Source organism: Elgaria multicarinata, chromosome 12 (genome assembly GCF_023053635.1).
Source record: "Elgaria multicarinata webbii isolate HBS135686 ecotype San Diego chromosome 12, rElgMul1.1.pri, whole genome shotgun sequence".
Taxonomy (NCBI): Eukaryota; Metazoa; Chordata; class Lepidosauria; order Squamata; family Anguidae; genus Elgaria; species Elgaria multicarinata.
In genome coordinates, this window is record NC_086182.1 from 34,649,979 (window position 1) to 34,669,525 (window position 19,547).

Sequence of the window (19,547 nt, forward strand, 5' to 3'; positions counted from 1 at the left end):
TGTTAGAAATACAGTAAATAAATACATGTTGGATCCTTCCTTCTTGGCTTCTCTTTTTCCTAAAAAGGCATTTTGTACCCATTCTGCAGATAGATGACTTGGTCATGTCGCTACCCGTCTTCCTGGAACTGGGCGCCATCAAGATCTATCAGAGCGGCTTGTCGACAGCGGTAGAAACGGACTTTGGCCTTTTAGTGACGTACGACGGAGAGCATTATGCTGCTATTTCAGTCCCGGGCTCCTACATCAATGCTACCTGTGGACTCTGTGGGAACTATAACAAGAATCCCGAGGACGATGCGCTGCGTTCGGATGGAAAACTGGCCACGTCTGTGCTGGATCTGGGGGAGAGCTGGCGGGTCTACCACCCCGAGTGGAAGTGTTCCCCAGGCTGCTTGGACAACTGCAGCCTTTGTGACGTGGCAATGGAGTCTCTCTACTTCGGCCCCGAGCACTGCGGCTTCATCAATAAAACCGGAGGCCCCCTGTGGGAATGCGGTGCCATCGTGGACCCCACAGCATTTGTGCACAGCTGTGTGTACGACTTGTGCAGCATCCGAGATAACGGCACGGGAGGGCTTTGCCAGGCCATTCAGGCGTATGCCTTGGTTTGCCAAGCCCTCGGGATCCCGATCGGGGACTGGAGAGTTCAGGCCGGATGTGGTAAGTGAGCGCGCAGTGGACCTTCAGAATGTTGGGGATGTATGTATGCGACGTACAGCAGAGTTGCTTTCTACGGAGAAAGCGTGACAACACAGCATTCAGTATTGGAGGCAACGAATGCAGGCTAGGGCTAGTTTAGAAGTTCAAATCATCTTATTAGTGTTTTTATGCACATCAGAGAAGGCTGTCTGTCAGTGTTTGATAACAAGCACTGGGTTTGTGTGAGTGTAAGTGAGTGAAAGCATGCAATATGATTACTTGCTTCCTTTCTGGAACGATCACATGGTGCTTGCGGCAGAGGCAAGAGGAAGACAAAGGAAAAGGAAGGAGAGGGAGCAGGAAAAAGAAGGTGGTCAAACAACAAGAGGAATGAACAAGACAAGCAGCTGTTGATGCGACACATTCTCTGTCGCCCCCAGTGTCTGGAAGCATGCAGAGTTGTTCCTATCATCCAACACAGACAGGCAATAACCCTGCTGAAATTAGGGCAGTTTGGTCTATGCCCAACTATGAGACACTCCAGTCTACCTACAACAGAGAAGGGTTGTCTTCAATTAGGGTGACCCTATGGAAAGGAGGACCGGGCTCCTGTATCTTTAACTGTTGCATAGAAAAGGGAATTTCAGCAGGTGTCATTTGCATGCATGTCGCACCTGGCGCGCCCGGAAGTCGCTCTCCCAGAGCAGCTTCCGGCCAGGCACACCGTTCCGAAGCCGCCCCACCCACCCCAGCATCCTGGCTTCGCTTCGTCTGGGTGGGCAAGATGGCGCCCCGCACCTAGGTACGCTGGGGTGGGGTGGGTGGGTGAAAGCAGCTCACCTGCCTAGGGCACAAAATAGTCTGGCACCGGCCCTGTCTCTGACGACTACATAGGTTTGCTTCGAGGCTCCACTGTATCAAAGTTTGGGCTGAAGGGCATTGTTCTGTGTCTGCTCTCTCCCCTCAGGGGAGTGGGGTGGACAGGCCCTACTTAAGAGCGCCGTAGGGGTGCGCCCTGGCAGGGGCCATGCTTAGGGATACCAGCAGGTACCTTTACTCAGGTGAGGCAGGCACAATGCATCCAACTCTAGCGGCTGTGTACATTTGCTTGAAGGCTTTGCTGTATCCAACCAATTCCAGCCTTGCAAAACCGGGTCCGTCCGCCCTTTATAAAGCCCCGAGCACCCGGATGCTGCTCAATAAATCTCTCCTTGTCTGTTCCTGCCAGCTACCGTGGTGCAGTGTCCGGAGTTCAGCCACTACTCCGTGTGCACCAGCAGCTGCTCAGCCACCTGCTCCGACCTCACGGCCCCTGCCGCCTGTACCTCCCCTTGCACCGAGGGCTGCGAGTGTAACGAGGGCTACGTCCTCAGCACGGACCGCTGCGTCCCAGTCCACCAGTGCGGCTGTGACGTGGACGGACAGTACCACGCCGTCGGGGAAGCGTTTTGGGCCTCTGTGGACTGCGCGGTGCAATGCTGGTGCCAAGACGGAGGCGAGGTCAGCTGCTTTAACGCCACCTGCCAGGAAGGGGAGGTCTGTGCCGTGGAGAACGGCTACCAAGGCTGCTACCCCAAGCGGGAGACGTTGTGCTTGCTGTCCCAGGACCGAGTGCTGCAGACGTTCGACGGCGCCACCTTCGCTTACCCCCTGGACAACTCCTACACGCTGGTCAAAACCTGCCCAGACAGACCCAACTACCTGGAAGTGGACATCAGCAAAAAGAAGCCGGAATCGAGTCCCGACTGGCTTCGGACCCTGAGGATCCAGGTTGCCAGCCAGGAGGTCAAGATCGGAGGCATCGACAACTCCGAAATCAAGGTAGGGAGGATTCCAGCAGGACACGGGGTTAAGGGCCAACAAGAGCCACCAGTGGCAAGAAAAGAAAAAAGGACGGAAAAGGAGAGGGGGGGAAAGAGAGCCGGCGATATATTTCATTGGGCCGGGTTTGTTGGTGTCTATGAGGGCTGCAACATCTCTTGAGGGCTGCATTCTGTTTTATAGAAGCTCTCAGGAGCCACATTTGGGGGTGGGGCAAAGACAGAAGGGGTGGGACCAAACTCCCCCAAATGCCTGCCTGTTTTAGGTTGAAGCTTTTCCTGCCAGTAAGGCTTAGGAGGTGCATTTCAAGCTTTTAGAATGGAGAGAAAGTGCACAAAAGCCGGCAACCCACCCAATGAACAGTGGCTGGGGAGGGTGGGGGGGGGGGATGCATTTGGGGACTCCTGGAGATCCAGGTTCCACCCCTAGGCCTGAGGTTCCCAACCCCACGTATATGAACAAGTGAGATTTTGAGTTACATAGAACTCTTTCTCCATCAAAATGGAACGATAATATAATATTTATTGTCATGAGCCACCGTGAGGATCTTTATATTGAAAGGGGGCGTAGATATTGATAAAACAATCAGACAATTATAGACTTAAATAATGACTAAGTAGAACCTCCGTCTTCAAAGACAGTCATGCTTTTGAATGCCGCTTGTGGGGCGGTAAGAGAGGAGGAAGGCCGTTGCCTTCCACGCCCTGCATGGGCAGCGTCTTGGAAGCGTCTGCCTGGCTATGGTAGCAAACAAGACGCCGGACTGGATGGACCCTTTGGTCTCATCTAGCAGGGCTCTTCTTTTGTTCTGGTGGAACCGAAAACAATGTTCACTGCATACCTCAAATCTGTGAATGTAAACTACACCACATTCACCAGGTTCAAACAGGGGTCTCCACCGGCAAATGGTGCTTACCAGTGAGGAGAAGTACATTTTTCTCGAACGTGTCTTTCTTCTGCTTCCTGAGCATCTTTAAGTCATAAGCGCTTGACGAAAGTACGTCTTGGTTCTTTCCTTAATCCTGCTGAGACGAGGGTCAGCTGTGACCGGCAAGGCAGACCGTCTCATTAGCTGCTGCTCCTCTCACCCAGATAAATATTTCATCTGGTAATACCAATGATAGAAGACCCAGAAAGAGTCATAGAATCATAGAATAGTAGAGTTGGAAGGGGCCTACAAGGCCATCGAGTCCAACCCCCTGCTCAATGCAGGAATCCACCCTAAAGCATCCATAATGTCTAGCCCTGCTCTCCCTGGGTTGGAAGAAGGTGTTTCAGGTGATCAATCAGACTCAGACTCTGAAATAGAGGAGTCGGCGCCAGAAACAGGCCAGCTGGTACCAGTGGGGGAGGCAGCTGAGTGATCCAACAACCTCAGTTTGATTCTGTGTTGCTGGCAAGTTGAAATAGCCACATGCCTCTGAAAGACAGGAGCTTTGTTTGTTTGGTTTTTAAAACCAAAATCCGGATCATTTGACAGAGGGGAAACCTCTCCTACAACATTGTTTGCAGATGGGAGCTTTGATTCCAGCCCCCAACTGTGCTTGTTTTTAGAGCTAAACTAGATGTCATTTGCATGGAAGTGATTAAAGCAGATGCTTTTGTTATGTAAATAGCAGCTGTAGGAAAGGATGAACGGCCTGAAGGCAGAGGGATGGGGAAGAGTTTGGGGTGGCCTGTTCTTTTGCCCAGCCTGGAAGTTAAGCTCCCCCTCCTCACCACCTCCTGTCCTGAGTCACCTCTGGCTTCCCCAGGGTTACTGGAGCTACTTGCATAACAAGAAAACATCTGTATTAATTGCATTCGTGCAATTAACGTCATGTCTAGTTTAGTCCTTGTTCATTGTTAATTCGGAATTCTCGATGATCTTCTTTTGAAATAACTGGGGTGTCATCATTTGTTGTTGTTTTTAAGACGTTGTTTACCATAATGCTGCATAGTCATCTCTTTTGTAGGGATGCATGTGAATTTCATTTCTGTTTGCAATTCAGCAGAATTTGCTCCGAACAAGAAAGGGAGAACTTTTTTTGAAAAGTGCTCAGACCATCTTGAGCTTGAGATGGGGTTCGAAAACTGCATACTTTTAGATATATCTCTGGATATAAACTCCACAGAAGGACAGGCGTGGGCTCGCTGGGAGAGCTATTGCACTGTACATCAAAGAGGTCAATAGTGTTGAGCAGACTAGAACACCTAAAAGCAGTAGACTCTTCCAGAGAAACATTACGGGTGACAATACCAGACTCCAAAACTAATTTAGTGCTAGGAACGTGCTATCATCCCCAGACCAGAATGTTCAGGGTGACCTTGAGATGGAAAATGAAATCAGGGAGGCTTCCAAAGGGAGACGTGTTCTAATAATGGGTGACTTCAGTTACCTCCACATTGACTGGATAAATGCATATTCCAGTCATGACAAAGAGGTTAAATTTCTTGACTGTGCCCTAAACAGCTGGTCACGGAACTAACCAGAGAGGAGGTAACCCTGGATTTCATCTTAAGTGGCATCACCCAGGACCTAGTATGAGATGCAATTGTTGGTGAACCAATTGGTAACTGTGACCACAGTGCTATATGATTCATAGAATCATAGAATAGCAGAGTTGGAAGGGGCCTACAAGGCCATCGAGTCCAACCCCCTGCTCAATGCAGGAATCCACCCTAAAGCATCCCTGACAGATGGTTGTCCAGCTGCCTCTTGAAGGCCTCCAGTATGGGAGAGCCCACAATCTCCCTAGGTAACTGGTTCCATTGTTGTACTGCTCTAACAGTCAGGAAGTTTTTCCTGATGTCCAGCCGGAATCTGGCTTCCTTTAACTTGAGCCCGTTATTCCGTGTCCTGCACTCTGGGAGGATCAAGAAGAGATCCTGGCCCTCCTCTGTGTGACAACCTTTTAATTCTTTGAAGAGTGCTCTCATGTCTCCCCTCCATCTTCTCTTCTCCAGGCTAAACATGCACTGTTCTTTCAGTCTCTCTTCATTCAATATATATATTTACATGGGAAACTGCTCAGGAAGTCCAACACTGTGAGATTTGACTTCAAAAGAGGAAACTTCTCTAAAATGAAGGACGTAGTGAAAGAAGTTGAAGGGCGGGGGGGGGGAGCCAAGTGGGTTAAACCCCTTCAAAATGTGTGGATACACAAAACCGCAATAACAGAAGGTCAGCTAAAATGTATACCACTGGATGGGAAAGGTAGCAACGAGTCCAAGAGCTCAGTGGCCTGGTTAACACGCAGTGTCATGGAAGCTATTCGAGAAAAGAGGGCTTCCCTCAGAAAATCGAAGTCTTGCCCACATGCACACTTTGGAGCCAGGAGTACTTGTGGCATTCCATTGAATAGACTTTGGGGGATACTTGGCTCAGCAATACTACGAACGAGAAGGATCTTGGAATTGTAGATCATAAGCTGAATATGAGCCAACAGTGCGACATGGCTGCAAGAAAGGCAAGTGCTATTTTGGGCTGCATTAATAGAAGTACAGCTTCCAAATCACGTGAGGTCCTGGTTCCTCTCTATTCAGCCCTGGTTAGGCCTCATCTAGAGTATTGCATCCAGTTCTGGGCTCCACACTTCAAGAAGGACGCAGACAAGCTGGAGGGGGTTCAGAGGAGGGTGACCAGGATCATCAGGGGTCTGGAAACAAAGCCCTATGAAGAGAGACGGAAAGAACTGGGCATGTTTAGCCTGGAGAAGAGAAGTTTGAGGGGAGACATGATAGCACTCTTCAAATACTTAAAAGGTTGTCATACAGAGGAGGGCCAGGATCTCTTCTTGATCCGTGCAGGACACGGAATCATGGGCTGAAGTTACAGGAAGCCAGATTCCAGCTGGACATCAGGAAAAACTTCCTGACTGTTAGAGCAGTACGACAATGGAACCAGTTACCTAAGGAGGTCGTGGGCTCTCCCACACTAGAGGCCTTCAAGAGGCAGCTGGACAACCATCTGTCAGGGATGCTTTAGGGTGGATTCCTGCATTGAGCAGGGGGTTGGACTCGATGGCCTTGTAGGCCCCTTCCAACTCTGCTATTCTATGATTCTATGATTCTGACATGTTTCTTCCTTGCCTGCCCTCCGTTATTCAGTTCTGCTTAACCCTTGTTAGCCAAAGGAAGAAGGGGAAACATCGCAAGCCTCCATGGCTAATCTCATCAACTTTCCTCTTCATTCACTCATTCATTCGTTTCCTTTCGTTTGCAGGTAAATGGGTATGAAGCAGAACTGCCATATTTCCACCCTTCTGGCCAACTGGAAATCTACCGGAGTAAAAATGGGACAGTGTTTGAGTCAGAAGGGCTGATACATATCCAATACTCTGACTCCGGCATGTTGGAGGTCCGCCTTTCCACGGTCTACTTCAACTGTACCGGGGGCCTCTGCGGCTATTTCAACGGAAACAGCAGTGACGAATTCTGCTTCCCGAACGGGAAATGCACGGACAGCCTGGTGGTTTTCCTGGACAGCTGGACAACCTTCAATGAGATTTGTAACGGGGAGTGTGGCAACCTGCTCAAGGCCTGCAACAACGATTCGGAGCTCCTGAAGGACTACCGGAGCCGCTCAAAGTGCGGCATCATCAATGACCCCACCAACAGCTCCTTCCTGGAGTGCCACTCGGTGGTGAATGTGTCGGCCTACTACCGGACCTGCCTGTTCCGCTTGTGCCAGAGCGGAGGAAACCAGTCGGAGCTCTGTGACTCGGTGGCACGCTACGCCGGCGCCTGTAAGAACGCGGAAGTGGAGATCGGCCAGTGGAGGAGCTTCAACTTTTGCCGTAAGTTGAGGGCTGAGGGAGTCGGAGGGACAGAAATCCCTCTTAGCCTTGTCTTACTACAGCAAGTAAATGCGCTTGAGCATTGCTCATCATTGCATGCTTCTTGGGCCACAAGGACCTTAAGATTTTAGACCTACTTTTTAAAAGCATGCAATTACTAGCCCACATAGATTATTTGTTTCAGTAGTGTAAAGCTATGGGTATGAGATGGGTGTGAGATGGTCTGTTCCTTTCCCACTTTCTTGCCCCTCAGTCCCCTCACCACGCTCATAATGCAAATGGGGCTCATGCATAGTGAACACCCCCCCTCTGAAATTTGCATGTGGCATGCCCCACCCACTCCCTGGAATGCCCCAATTGGCCACCTCTGTCCCTTTCCTACTCCTACTCCTCACTAGCAGCACAGAAGATCCTAGCCAGGCCAGACCAGCCGAGTGGGACACCAGGACAGCTTGCACCCTGGCTTTTAGTAACTGGAGGGAACTCTCAGTTTTAAATTAGGGTTTGGATTAATCCTCAGGTTAGGGTTAGGGTTGAGGAGGCAGGACTCCCCAGGCAGGAATTGGGGCCATGGAAGAGCTCAGCAGAGCTAGACAGAGTGAGGGGGCCACTTGGATAGCTTGCACACTGATTTTTAGTAGCTGGTGAAGACGGCCTTTGTAGAGCCTAGCTGGGCCAGACAGACTGACTGGGCCACCAGAACAGCTTCCTTACTGATTCTGAGTGGCTGGGGTGGCACAAAGGGTTTTAGTTAATGCTCAGGTTAGGGCTGAGGAGGGGCGGCTCCCCTTGCTGGAACTGGGGCCGCGAACAAGCCTAGCAGGGCCAGACATAGGAAACCAGGCCGGCTTGCACACGGACTTTCAGTGTCTGGTGCCACGACTCAGTGGTACATTAGAGTTAGGGTTCATCCTCCAATTGTGGTTAGGTTTGATTAGTTAAGGTCCCCCAGACATTTTCTAGCCAGATCGGACATACTGAGAGGGCCACCAGGACGGCTTGAGTCAGCCTTACACGACCGTTTCCTTATGTAAGGTTTGGGCCAGGATCCAAACAGCCTAAAGGGCTTCTGTGTATTCATGGGGACATTCCCAAATTGAATGCTCCGGAGTCTCCTCTGGGTAGTATCCAATGTTAGTCTTAGGGAGAAAAGACCTTTTGAAATGAATGGGACAAGTAAGTCTTGTCTAACTTAAGTCTCATTCATTTCAGTAGGTCTATTCCACATAAGACTGGCACTGGATCCTACCTTCTGATTTTCAGGAGTAGCTTTCCGTGGGGTGTGTGTGTGTGTGTGTGTACGGACAACGACAATAGGGAATGCTGCGGAAAGAGTGTCGAAAAGGTTGCATTGTGTATGCAGTGATGCAGAGGCTGTTCCTTTGACCTGCTCTTTCAGGTAGAAGCTGCCCAGGAGTGGCTTTGAAACGAAGTGTGTGCTTCTCTGTACACGGCTTTTCTTTTGCTGGTGCAGCACCAAATTTCAGTGGCAATTTTAGTGGTGCAGTGGCAATTTCAACAGCAATTTTGCCAGAGGCAGGAAAGCCTGTGTGCCCCCCCCAACAATTGGTGGGTTCTGGGGGGAGGTGAATTGGCCCACCTGTGTTCTGCTTCCAAGGCTCAGGCTGCCACATATTATACAGCCCCCCTCCCTGCAAGACACCCACCCCACCCCCACCCCCATCATAATGAAGAGCATTTCATTAAACTGTATGGAATCTAGATTAAATGGGAGTTTATAGAAGCATTCCCTTTGTGCCTGGGGGTTATTTCTTTTCCTAGCAGCTGGGTTTGGGTGTTGTTTTTTTATTTTGCCTCCAGATGCACTTTCCTAATTAAGTAATTTCATAGACTGCATTTCAGGAGATGTCGGGAGTTTTATTGTGCAGTGTTCTTGAATTTTAGAAGAAACCCTGACTTTAAGCTTTAACAATGGAGACTAATTTGAATGAGAGGTGTGTGTTTGTGTGCGTGTATGTGCGTGTGCGCACGCGCGTCCATGCGTGTTTTGTGTTCCTTTGTTTAGCTATGGTAATATTCAAGCTGCCAGTGATATGAGTATCATAACGTAAAGGAAAACACAGAAGCTCCATTTTGCAGAAGCACAAAGGTCTTCGCCAAGTTAATAGAAATAGAGGGAGGATAGAATCAGAGATGGGACCAGGTCTTGATATCATTTTGGAGTTGGATCGAGAGAGGAACATTTCCACCTCCACCCGACATCTTCCGAGGGGAAAATGTCCCCCCATAATCCTTCCATTGTCCTTCCACCTTCTCCAGGGGTGTTAAGGTTTCATTAGACGCCAGGCTACAGATGTTCCTCAGCCTCTGGTCAAAGGATTCTTCTTCTCAGCATATCCGAAGGCCTCACTCTGCCACCGCAGTGCAGACAGCAAAAAGTCACCTGGCCCATTAGCAACTTCTGTGCCTTCCTCAGAAGTTGCACAGGGCCTGGGCTTTCCCACCGCTGTCATCCATGTCTAGTCCATCGCCTGTTGAGACTGCAACAAAATGTTGCTGCATGTTGTGCTGTGCTTGTGTTCTGCCTGAGGGCCTGGTTCCGTTCCAGAGAAGCCGTTGGACCCAGATCCCAGCGGTTGGTGTGGCCAAAGCCAAACAGGGTGAAGCCTATAAAAATGCTAGCATATTTCAGTGTAAAGCTCCTAAGTAAAGCCTCATTTCAACGCTTCAGAATGGAAGGGAAATGGCACAAAAGTCACAAAACTGGTGATTGGGGTGGGGGAAGGAGTTGAGGACAGGAGAAGTGGCTGTGGCCATCTAGGGCAATGGTTCCCAAAGTGGGCGGTACTGCCCCCTTGGGGGTGGTGGGATTGCATAGGGGGCGCTAAGAGGCAAGGGGGTGGCAGGGGCCGCTAAGAGGCAAGGGAACGCTAAAAGGCAAAGGGGCGGCAGGGGGGCGCTCCAGGTGGTCTTTTCTGAGAAGCGCCTGTCCAGAAGGTCTTAAAACCCAGGGACATTTTTATGGGAGAAGATAGTTTGGTCCCAAACCATATATATGGGGAAGAATCCACACATGTATTAATAGCATTTAAGAAGAGTCCTTTTAACGGTGAATTGAAATGTTTCAAAAGCACCAAAACACTAATGAAGAGACATACCATGCTTGGTGTGCCCTGCCACGCCGGCTGCAAAACAGAGGCATTCACTCTCTTTTCCCTTCCTCCCTTGGCAAGCCTGCAGTGGGTGCTTCAGATTTTGAATAAATATTCAATTAATTGTTACTGTTTTAAATTTTATTGTTATTATCTTCCTTAGTGGGTCGTTGAAAACCGCTATTCTGAATAATGATTTTTATAGGGTAGGGTAGGGGGCACTGGGCATGAGTTTGTGGAACCAAGGGGTGGTTACCTGAAAAAGTTTGGGAACCACTGATCTAGGGCACCTCAGAAAGCAGGATTTGGGTCCTAGGTGAACCAGATTTGCCACACACACACACACAGCTGACATTCACCACCCGATCTAGATGAAGGCATGGAAGCTGGGAGGGCAATTCAGGATTTGAACTCCTGCCCCCTCCCCAATCCAACATGGCTTTTCCACACTGAGCTCCGCCACAGGGTTGCGGCTCAGTGGGAGGAGAACCCAGCCGGCGGGCTGCTGCTGCTGCTGACTGGGCGTTCTCCCTCCTTTTGCTTCAGCTCTGACGTGCCCCGAGAACAGCCACTTTGAGGAGTGCATGACCTGCTCTGAGTCCTGCGAGAGCCTGGGGGCGGGGCCCGTGTGCCTGGACCGCTGCGCGGAGGGCTGCCAGTGCGACGACGGCTTCGCCTTCCAGGGCCCCCGGTGCATTCCCCGGAGCGAATGCGGCTGCAGCTTTGAGGGCCACCAGCTCTTCACCAACCAGTCCTTCTGGATGGATATCGACTGCCAGTACTTCTGCTACTGCAACGGCTCGGACAACAGCGTCCACTGCGAAAACATCCCCTGCAAGGAGGACGAGTACTGCCTGGAAGAGAGCGGCCTGTACTACTGCCAGGCCCGCACCGATGCCTCTTGCATCATCTCCGGCTACGGCCACTACTTGACCTTCGACGGGTTTGCTTTCGATTTCCAGAGCAGCTGCCCCGTGGTCCTTTGCACGACCGTCGGCCGGCAGAGGGCCGAGAGGTCGGACACCTTCCCCGAGTTCACGGTCACTGCCAAGAACGAGGACCGGGACCCTTCCCTGGCCTTGTGGGTGAAGCAGGTGGAGGTGGAAGTCTTCAATTACAACATTGTCATCCACCGAGCCTACAAACACACAGTGCTGGTAAGCAGAGGTGCGGGCGTCCCATCTGGAAATGCAGGCGTTCATCATGACCGTCCCCATAGCCATCCATTTCGGACGGACCTATTTTTAGATATATGGTCTACTGACATTTATTTGATTCTGTATTTATTTAGTACATTTTTATACTGCCAAATAGCTGAAGTTCTCTGAGCAGTTCAGAACAATTAAAACCAGAAAATACAAGACGCTAAAATACGATATCAAACTACGGTATAAAAATACAGATAATAACCCAATAGAAACTGTGTTAACTTATATATTTGAAATGGAAGTGTTACATCCTTTCCTCCACATCTTTTCCTTTTCTTTCCCCCCTTGTTGTTGTGTATTATTATTATTATTATTATTATTATTATTATTATTATTATTATTAAATTGAAAAAGCCAACTAGGAAGAGAAGCACTTGCTGTAAGCCGGTGGTTGGAGATAAGAGCGTTTCCCTTCTGGGAGAGAAGGGTGCAGGCCAGGGGAAGAAGCTGGCAGGGGGACCGGATGGGCTGTGAGATAAGGCCCTCCTGGCTTTGCAGGCCACGTCAGGCGTGGCCCAGGGCCTGTGGGGCACAGGTTTCGCAGCCCTGGTGTAAGAGGACACGCTCCACAGGCAGGGGATGGCTCCTAGGTGTTGGGATGCGGACAGCGGGATTTAAGGGGCTGAGGCTGCCTGCCTTTCCTCAGCGCGACTTCTTACTGGGCAAAGGTCAGAACCATCTCTTCCAGTCTCACATGAGATGCTGCTTCTAGTCCACCCCTCTCTACGCGAACACATGACCTGTCAGGAGTTGGAAAGCAAAGGTGGTTAGAGGCCGACCTCATATTCCATACACGCACCGTAAGAGTTGCGCAGCCCTTAAATGCCAGGCCGCCACAGCTACCGCCTTTGGCCCATGGCCTGGATGGCTTGACGTGGGCATGCGCCACACATAAAGGTTTTGGTACACCTGAGTTTGACCTGGATTCTGGCTGTTGTGTTTTGCTAGTCTAAATCAAGCTGACATTTCTCTCCTCCTGGATCAGGAATGGGGAACTTGGGAGCTTCCAGATGTTGATGGAACTGCAAGCCCCATCATCCCTTACCATTGTCCATGCTGGTTGGGGCTGATGGGAGTAGGAATCCAACAAAATCTGGAGGGCCCCCCCCAGGTTTTCCCCTCCATTGTAGATCAATGTGTCATAGAATCATAGAATAGTAGAGTTGGAAGGGGCCCATAAGGCCATCGAGTCCGACGCCCTGCTCAATGCATTGGTAAGTCCTCCATAGGGCTCAGGGCAGAGTCTTAGCCAGACAAGAATCGCATCAGCAAGTCAGGCAGAGAAATGTGGACGTGCCCAAAGCCCCAGCTCGAGTGTGGCTTTGGACCTGGGCTTCCCATGTCAGCGCGTCCTTCTTTGGCCCTTCACCACCCAAAGCCACCGTCGCCTCCTCCAACCAACTTCCTTGCCTCTCTTTGCAGATTAACAACGAGCGCCTTTACCTGCCCTTAAAGTTGGGTCAAGGGAAAGTGAACATCTTTGCCTTTGGTTTCCACATTGTCGTAGAGACTGACTTCGGGCTGAAGGTGGTGTATGACTGGAAGACCTTCCTCTCCGTCACCGTCCCGCGGAGCCTCCAGAACAACACCCACGGCCTCTGCGGGAGATATAACGGCAACCCCGACGATGACCTCCAGACTTCGGGGGGCGCTGTAGTCTCCAGCATCAATGAGTTTGGCCACAGCTGGGCCAAGAGGGACCCCTTTTGTCAGGTGGGCTGCGGCGACCGGTGCCCGGCCTGCCGTAAGGTGGAAGGCTTTTGGAAGCCCCAGCAGCTCTGCAGTTTGATCCCCAGCAAGAGCGGCGTCTTCTCCAGGTGCCACAGTAAGGTCAACCCCACCTTCTTCTACAAGAACTGCTTGTTCGACACCTGCATCGACGGGGGAGCTGTGCAGACAGCTTGCAGCTGGCTGCAGAATTATGCCAGCACCTGCCAAACCCAGGGGATTGCCGTCACGGGCTGGAGGAACTTCACCTTGTGCTGTGAGCGGAGCCTCTTTTATTTATTTACTTACTTTTCCATCATTGTGCATGAAAGCATTCCCTTGGTCCCCGGCCAGAAGCGCCACTTAATTTTAACAGGTTCAATGTAAATGTGGGGAAGGGGCATAACTCAGCGGTGGAACATATGGTTTGCATGGAGTAGGTCCCAGGTTCAAGCCCTGAACCTACAGTGGAAAGGATTGGGTAGCAGGTGGCGTCAGGGACCATCTCGGCCTGAGGCCGTTCCAGAGCCACTCCCCCCATCAGAGTAGCCCAGGGGTGTTGGCCGTCTTTCAGTCCGTTGGTGGAAGGACCCAAAGGCAAGAGGAGCAGGCCCCCAAATGCCAGAGATGCCTGCATGTTTTAGCTTAGATCTCTTGCTGACAGCAACTAAGCCTTAGGCAGGGATTTCAGCCTTTCAGAACGGGTAGGGGGGAACCAGACACAAAAGCCAGGAAACCCTGAACAGTTGACATTCGGGTGAAAGGGATCGGGCCAGGGAAGGTGACACAGCAGACCAGATTGGGGGTCCTGGCAGGCCGGCTTTGGCTCAGGGGCCTGAGGTTCTACACCCCTAAGATAAGCAATAACGGGGCTAGATGTACAAATAGTCAGACTTGGTTTAAGGCAGGGTCCCATATTCCTACAAATGCCTGAAAGCAACCTGACTTCGTTGACCTGGCCCAGTTGCCAGTAGGAAAGTGTCTGGATCTCAGGTCTCAAGGCCCCATCTAGTACTAATTTGCCTCTTTTAAAAGCACCATCAGAAATAACTAATGGTGTGGTGTTAGATCTAGTTCTTTGTCAGATGGCTTGCTGCTAGCCCTTGTTGGTAGGAAGTGTCCTTGCTGGTCTAACTGGTCTCCTGTAGTTCCCCACTTCCCTTCCCGTGGCCAGAACCCGGTAGCCCAGGCATGAGTTGAATTCCCCACCTTGCATCGTTTGGGTCCTAGATTTCAGGGCTGCTGCAAGCCTCAAGCTCTATTGAGGATTCTTAGTTTAAACAAGGATGTCATAGAAATCTGCAGCAGATTCACGTGAGTTTGGATTTCTATGAATCTGACCTGTGGAGCCACAGCAGACCAGCTTTATCCAAGTCATGTGAGTGTTGTGGCCTTGCAGACCATTTTTTTCTCACTTTTTGGGAGGATTTGTGCTTATTTGTACTTGTGCTAATTCAATAATCAGTGTTAATTAATGCGGATTAATGCATTTGCACAAGTGCACAAAGTGGAACGAAATTCTGCTTTGAAAAACAAAAACACAGTTCTGTCAATGAGAAGAGGACAGAATGAAAGACACCTGGTGATCCATGAAACTCAGAAGGAACAGATTTAACAAAATCCATGCACCCCTAAGTTTAAGCGTACACAGCTGGCTCACTCCTAGGGATGATGGGCCTTTTGCCTTGGGCGTTGGCTCTGCAGAGGCTGTCCAGTGGCCGGTTGACTGTCCCCTCTCCAGAATCCATTGGGATGGCTAGCCAGGGGGCAATTGTCCTTCATCCCAGTTCTCGGTCATTGTGTGGTCCAGTCTGCAACGGCGGGTTCAGCTTAATTAAGTGCTTAGGGAGGCGTCGGAGGCCTGTTCCTGCTCGGCCTCTGGCATTCATTCCGCCTGTTGCGTCTGCATCCTTGAATGGACGCCCTTCGAATGAGATCATGCTGTCATTTTGCCTTTGTACGTCGCACGAGCCTCTGAGGGAAGCGGAAGAAGAGCGCAGCTAGTATCAAAGATGGAGAACAGCTATGTGATGCTGAGCTACTCAGGAAGGAGAAGACACACAAGGTGTTGGGGGCAGAAAGCGAGAGGGGGAGGCGAGAGAGAGAGAGGGGGGGGGCACTTCTCTGCACCAAGGATTCCAAGAGAGAGAGAGGGAGAGAGAGAAACAGAGAGACTCAGATTGGAGCACCTAATGACAAAACGGAAAGTATTGGATAAAAATGACACAGATAAGAGGAGACAGCGGAGAAGAATAGCTCAACGAATACCTCAACATGAAAGAGATGTGTACGGGAGTCAAGGAAGATTATCTCTCATGTCACCTGTTTCATAAAGGGAACGGAGCTGCGAGAGGATGAATTATGGGTTGCTCCCAAAATCTGACAGATATTTAAGCACTCCGTACAAAAGCTTGGCCTGACTTCGGCAATTCCTCGGGTCTGTCACCGCAAACCTGCCGTGATAGTTCCTGGCAGGGATGCCCTTGGCCCGGTTGCTGTAAAGGTTGAAACCGATACATATCCTCGCACCGCCGGGAGTGGCGTGAGGGCCGGATTTTGGCCCACAGAATAGCGACAGCTGGGTCTTCATGGCAAAGGCCCCATAACGGGAGCGGAGTGTAAGCTTTGGATGCAGAAAGTCCCAGATTCAACCTCCAGTTGAAGGATGTCAGATAGAAAGGCTGGAGCCAAGTGGAAGGAGCAGGAAGAGACGCCGCCTGAGACTTGGAAGAGTCCTTTGGCAGTTGGAGTAGCCAGCTCTGAAGTAGATGGGCCAAGGGCCTGCCATGCAGGTCCTCACGCTTGCTGTGGCCTTCAGGGGCCAGAAGTGCAGCCCCGGGAAAATGCTTGGCTCTGAAGCATTACCTAAACCGGGGCTGCCGAATCTCCTTCAGCCCAAGGCTGAATGCCATTTCAGAGAGATCCTCAGGGTCCGTATTCCATGGGTGGGACAGAGCCGAAACACCACAAAGCACCGTCGTATTTTAGCTGCGAGCTCTTCTTGCCGGCAACTAAGCCCTTAGGAACGGCGTTTCAGCCTTTTCGGGTGGGGAGAAAGCTGTACAGAAACTGGGGAACCCCAAATGGCTGGAAGTAGGGGGAGGGGAGGGGAGGGAGCCTGGGGAACTGGGCACGGCCTTCTGGGGGATCCGACATTTGGTCCCTCAGGTTCTCACCCCTGAACTAAATAAGAAATGCTGTAACCATTAGGGATGCACAAGGCCCAAAAGGTGATGAGCTTTGTAGGTGTTCCAAGCCAATGCTACAAACATCCGGCCGGAAAAATCCTTGGTTTCTGGGAGCACCCACAGCTCAAGAGCGGCCGTGGCTCAGCCCTAGAGCCCATGCCCTGCATGCAGAAGGCCCCAGGTTCAATCCCCGGCATCTGCAGGTAGACTCGGCAAAGCATCCGCCTGAAACCTTGGAGAGCCGTTGCTGCCAGTCAGTGTCACCAGCACTGGGCTGCATGAACCAATGGTCTCCCTCAGTATAAGGCAGCTTCCTATGTCCCTATGCTGCCGCCTCTGCCTTCCCCGTCCCATGGCAAAGTGGGGCTTAAGGCAGGGGGAGGCAGAGATGCATTGCAAGTTTGGGGCAAGCAAAGATGGATGGTAATGAGAGATGCACAGCTCTGCCTGACGACAAGGGAGGTCAAGCAGTTTCAGCATCCTGCCACAATGGCCCCAGCCTTTGGACCCCTTGCACCAGATGTCCTGCGCCCCTTCCCCTGTCTGGAAATGTGGTCAGGTGCTCCCGCTTTACCCAGGTAGGACGGACCGCTAAACCCAGGCTGACAAACTCTTTCATCCCATGGGCCACCTTCCATTTTTGAGAAGCTCTCAGGGGCAGGGACATTCCAGTGGTGGGCGGGGCTTAAGGCAAAAGGAGGTGGGGCCAAAATACAACCCCACCCCCCCACCCCCAGCCTTTCAGAATGGGGGAAAAACGGTAACAAAAGCCAAGAAACCACCAAATGGCCAGTGGTTGAGTGAAAGGGCGGGACCTTCCGGGAAATCCCCAGAGGGCTGGATTGGGACCCCAAGGGGGTGGGGCTTGATTTTGTCCCCGGGGCTGGAGATTGTGCACCTCTGTGCTAAACCATGTGGCTCTTCCACGCAGCCTGCAAACCCAAAGGCAGCTGCTGCTTCCCTTGGTTTGTCAAATGCAAACGCGACGCACGCGGGGGAAGGCGCCCGCGTTTGTTCCCTCTGCGATCAATAGGATTACAATGCATCGTTCAATTACTCTCTTCGTAAATGAAGATGCAAAGCTCCTCCGGCAGGCCGGCCGTCTGGCAAATCAATCGAAAAGTCATTTTCATCACTAATAAGATTTAAAAATTAAATTTGGATCATTTTCTACTCACAGATTGATGGACTAAATCAGCCTTGCTCCTGAAATTCAAGGACCCGGTGGCAGCCGCCCGAGAAGCAGCAGGGGGGGGCGGGGGCACACGGCACAGGTGCTCCGTTTCTGCCCCTGTGAGCTTTCGGGTGTTTGCCACGGCTCAGCAAAGCAGAGCTTTTTCAAACAGCCTCTAGGCTGGAGGCAAATAGATCGCTGTTCAGAGCGGCACAAAGGGGGTTCTGGAGGAGGGATCGTTGCCCCCCCCCGCCCCGTGTGCACGTGGATTCCTTTGGCCCTGCTCTTGCCTCTGGTCAGGGTTTCAGTTGATGCACTACAAAGACCCGTTTGGTCGGAGATAAGAAGGCACTGGTTTTGCCGGAGGGATATTTTGAAAAGTCAGCGAAGGGCCGCCAAGAGCTTCACCACCATCTCCTGGCGGCCCTCTCTCGAATCCCGTTGCCCCAAATCACTGTCCGTTCATGCCCCCTCCCTTTTCTGTGCCTGAGGTTGACGGGATTTGTAGTCCAACACATATGGGAGGACGCCAGGTTGGGCAAGGCGGTTTTAGTGCCTCGCACTCAGGCCCAATGGAATCCTTGCCCGCCTGGTATCCGGCCATGTTTGCTTCCTGGTAGCATCACTTGACCTTCAGCTGCCGACATGCCACAAAGGTTTCTTCCTCTGTGCCATTGCAAGACTCCATGGTGTGTTGCGGCTGGTCCCTCCATACTGATCTTCTTCGTCAGGGCCTCCTGGAAGGGAAAAGAGGAGACACTCCTTATCGCTCAGTCTTTTCTTCTGCGGCACCTCGGAAGCTGACAGGGAGCCTGCAGAAGATGGCAGCAATGGTCTCCCCTTCCTTCCTGGTCCCTGTAAGCAGCAGTAGAGCTGAGCAAGGCAGGACAGGCCCCAGCTACTCCCACGGAGTGGCCAGGATGGCGTCGCTGCCGATGGAGGCAATGCGCCTCTTGGCAATTCAGGACACCAAGAGGCGCATTGAATTGCATCTCCCAACCTTGGGTCCTACTGGGCCTTTTGTCGTCTGTACTCTCTACAAGTCAGGAGGGCACCCCGTGCTGTAACTGAAGTGTGGCCCACTGGTGGGATTGTGTGGCCACGTTACATAGGATGACCCTATGAAACGGAGGACAGGGCTCCTGTTTCTTTAACAGTTGCATTGAAAAGGGAATTTCAGCAGGTGTCCTTTGTACATATGGAGAACCTGCTGAAATTCCCTCTTCATCACAACAGTGAAAGCTGCAGGAGCTATACTAGAGTGACCAGATTTAAACGAGGGCAGCTTTAACTGTTGTGTTGAAGAGGGAATTTCACCAGGTTCCCTATATATACAAAGGACTCCTGCTGAAATTCCCTTTTGTATGCAACGGTTAAAGAGACAGGAGCCCCGTCCTCCTCTTCATAGGGTCACCCTAACGTCACAAAGCGTTGCCTCTTTTGTCCTAGCTGTGAGCTGCCCTCCCAACAGCCACTACGAGAGCTGCGTGAGCGTTTGCCAGCCCCGCTGTGCCGCCATCCGCCTGAAAAGTGAATGCAACCACTACTGCGTGGAAGGCTGCCAGTGTGATCAGGGCTACGTGCTCAACGGGAAGAGCTGCATCCTGCCGCACAACTGCGGCTGCTACTCTGATGGCAAATACTATGAGGTAAGATGCCTGTTCCAAAATGGTAGCTCTTCAGGGCCGTGCACTGCGGTGTTTGTAGCGATAAAGAACAAACCTTGGCTGAATTTAGCCCCCAAGCCTCAGATGCATCTGCAGAGTGGGGGGGGGGCGGGGGCGGGGGCAGCTTTGTCCCACATGTAAACACTTCTGAATGAGAAATAACATTATTGTTCCCATCCTGTACATACTTCCTTTGAAGTAAGTTTGATGGGTTTGAATATTCCCTTCCTCACCCTAGTTCTGTCTCTG

General features: G+C 51.4%; 1 protein-coding gene across 1 annotated transcript in view; it reads left to right on the top strand.

Moving 5' to 3' along the window:
• The window catches only part of LOC134407268 (tubulin-specific chaperone cofactor E-like protein), a 106,185-nt gene that overhangs the window by 68,110 nt on the left and 18,528 nt on the right, over nucleotides 1–19,547 (top strand). Inside the window, exons 15-20 of the mRNA XM_063138961.1 lie at nucleotides 90–663; nucleotides 1,871–2,463; nucleotides 6,668–7,241; nucleotides 10,901–11,511; nucleotides 12,985–13,546; nucleotides 19,081–19,280. Of these exons, the coding sequence (XP_062995031.1) occupies nucleotides 90–663; nucleotides 1,871–2,463; nucleotides 6,668–7,241; nucleotides 10,901–11,511; nucleotides 12,985–13,546; nucleotides 19,081–19,280 (3,114 nt within the window). The remainder of the gene's footprint in view (nucleotides 1–89; nucleotides 664–1,870; nucleotides 2,464–6,667; nucleotides 7,242–10,900; nucleotides 11,512–12,984; nucleotides 13,547–19,080; nucleotides 19,281–19,547) is intronic.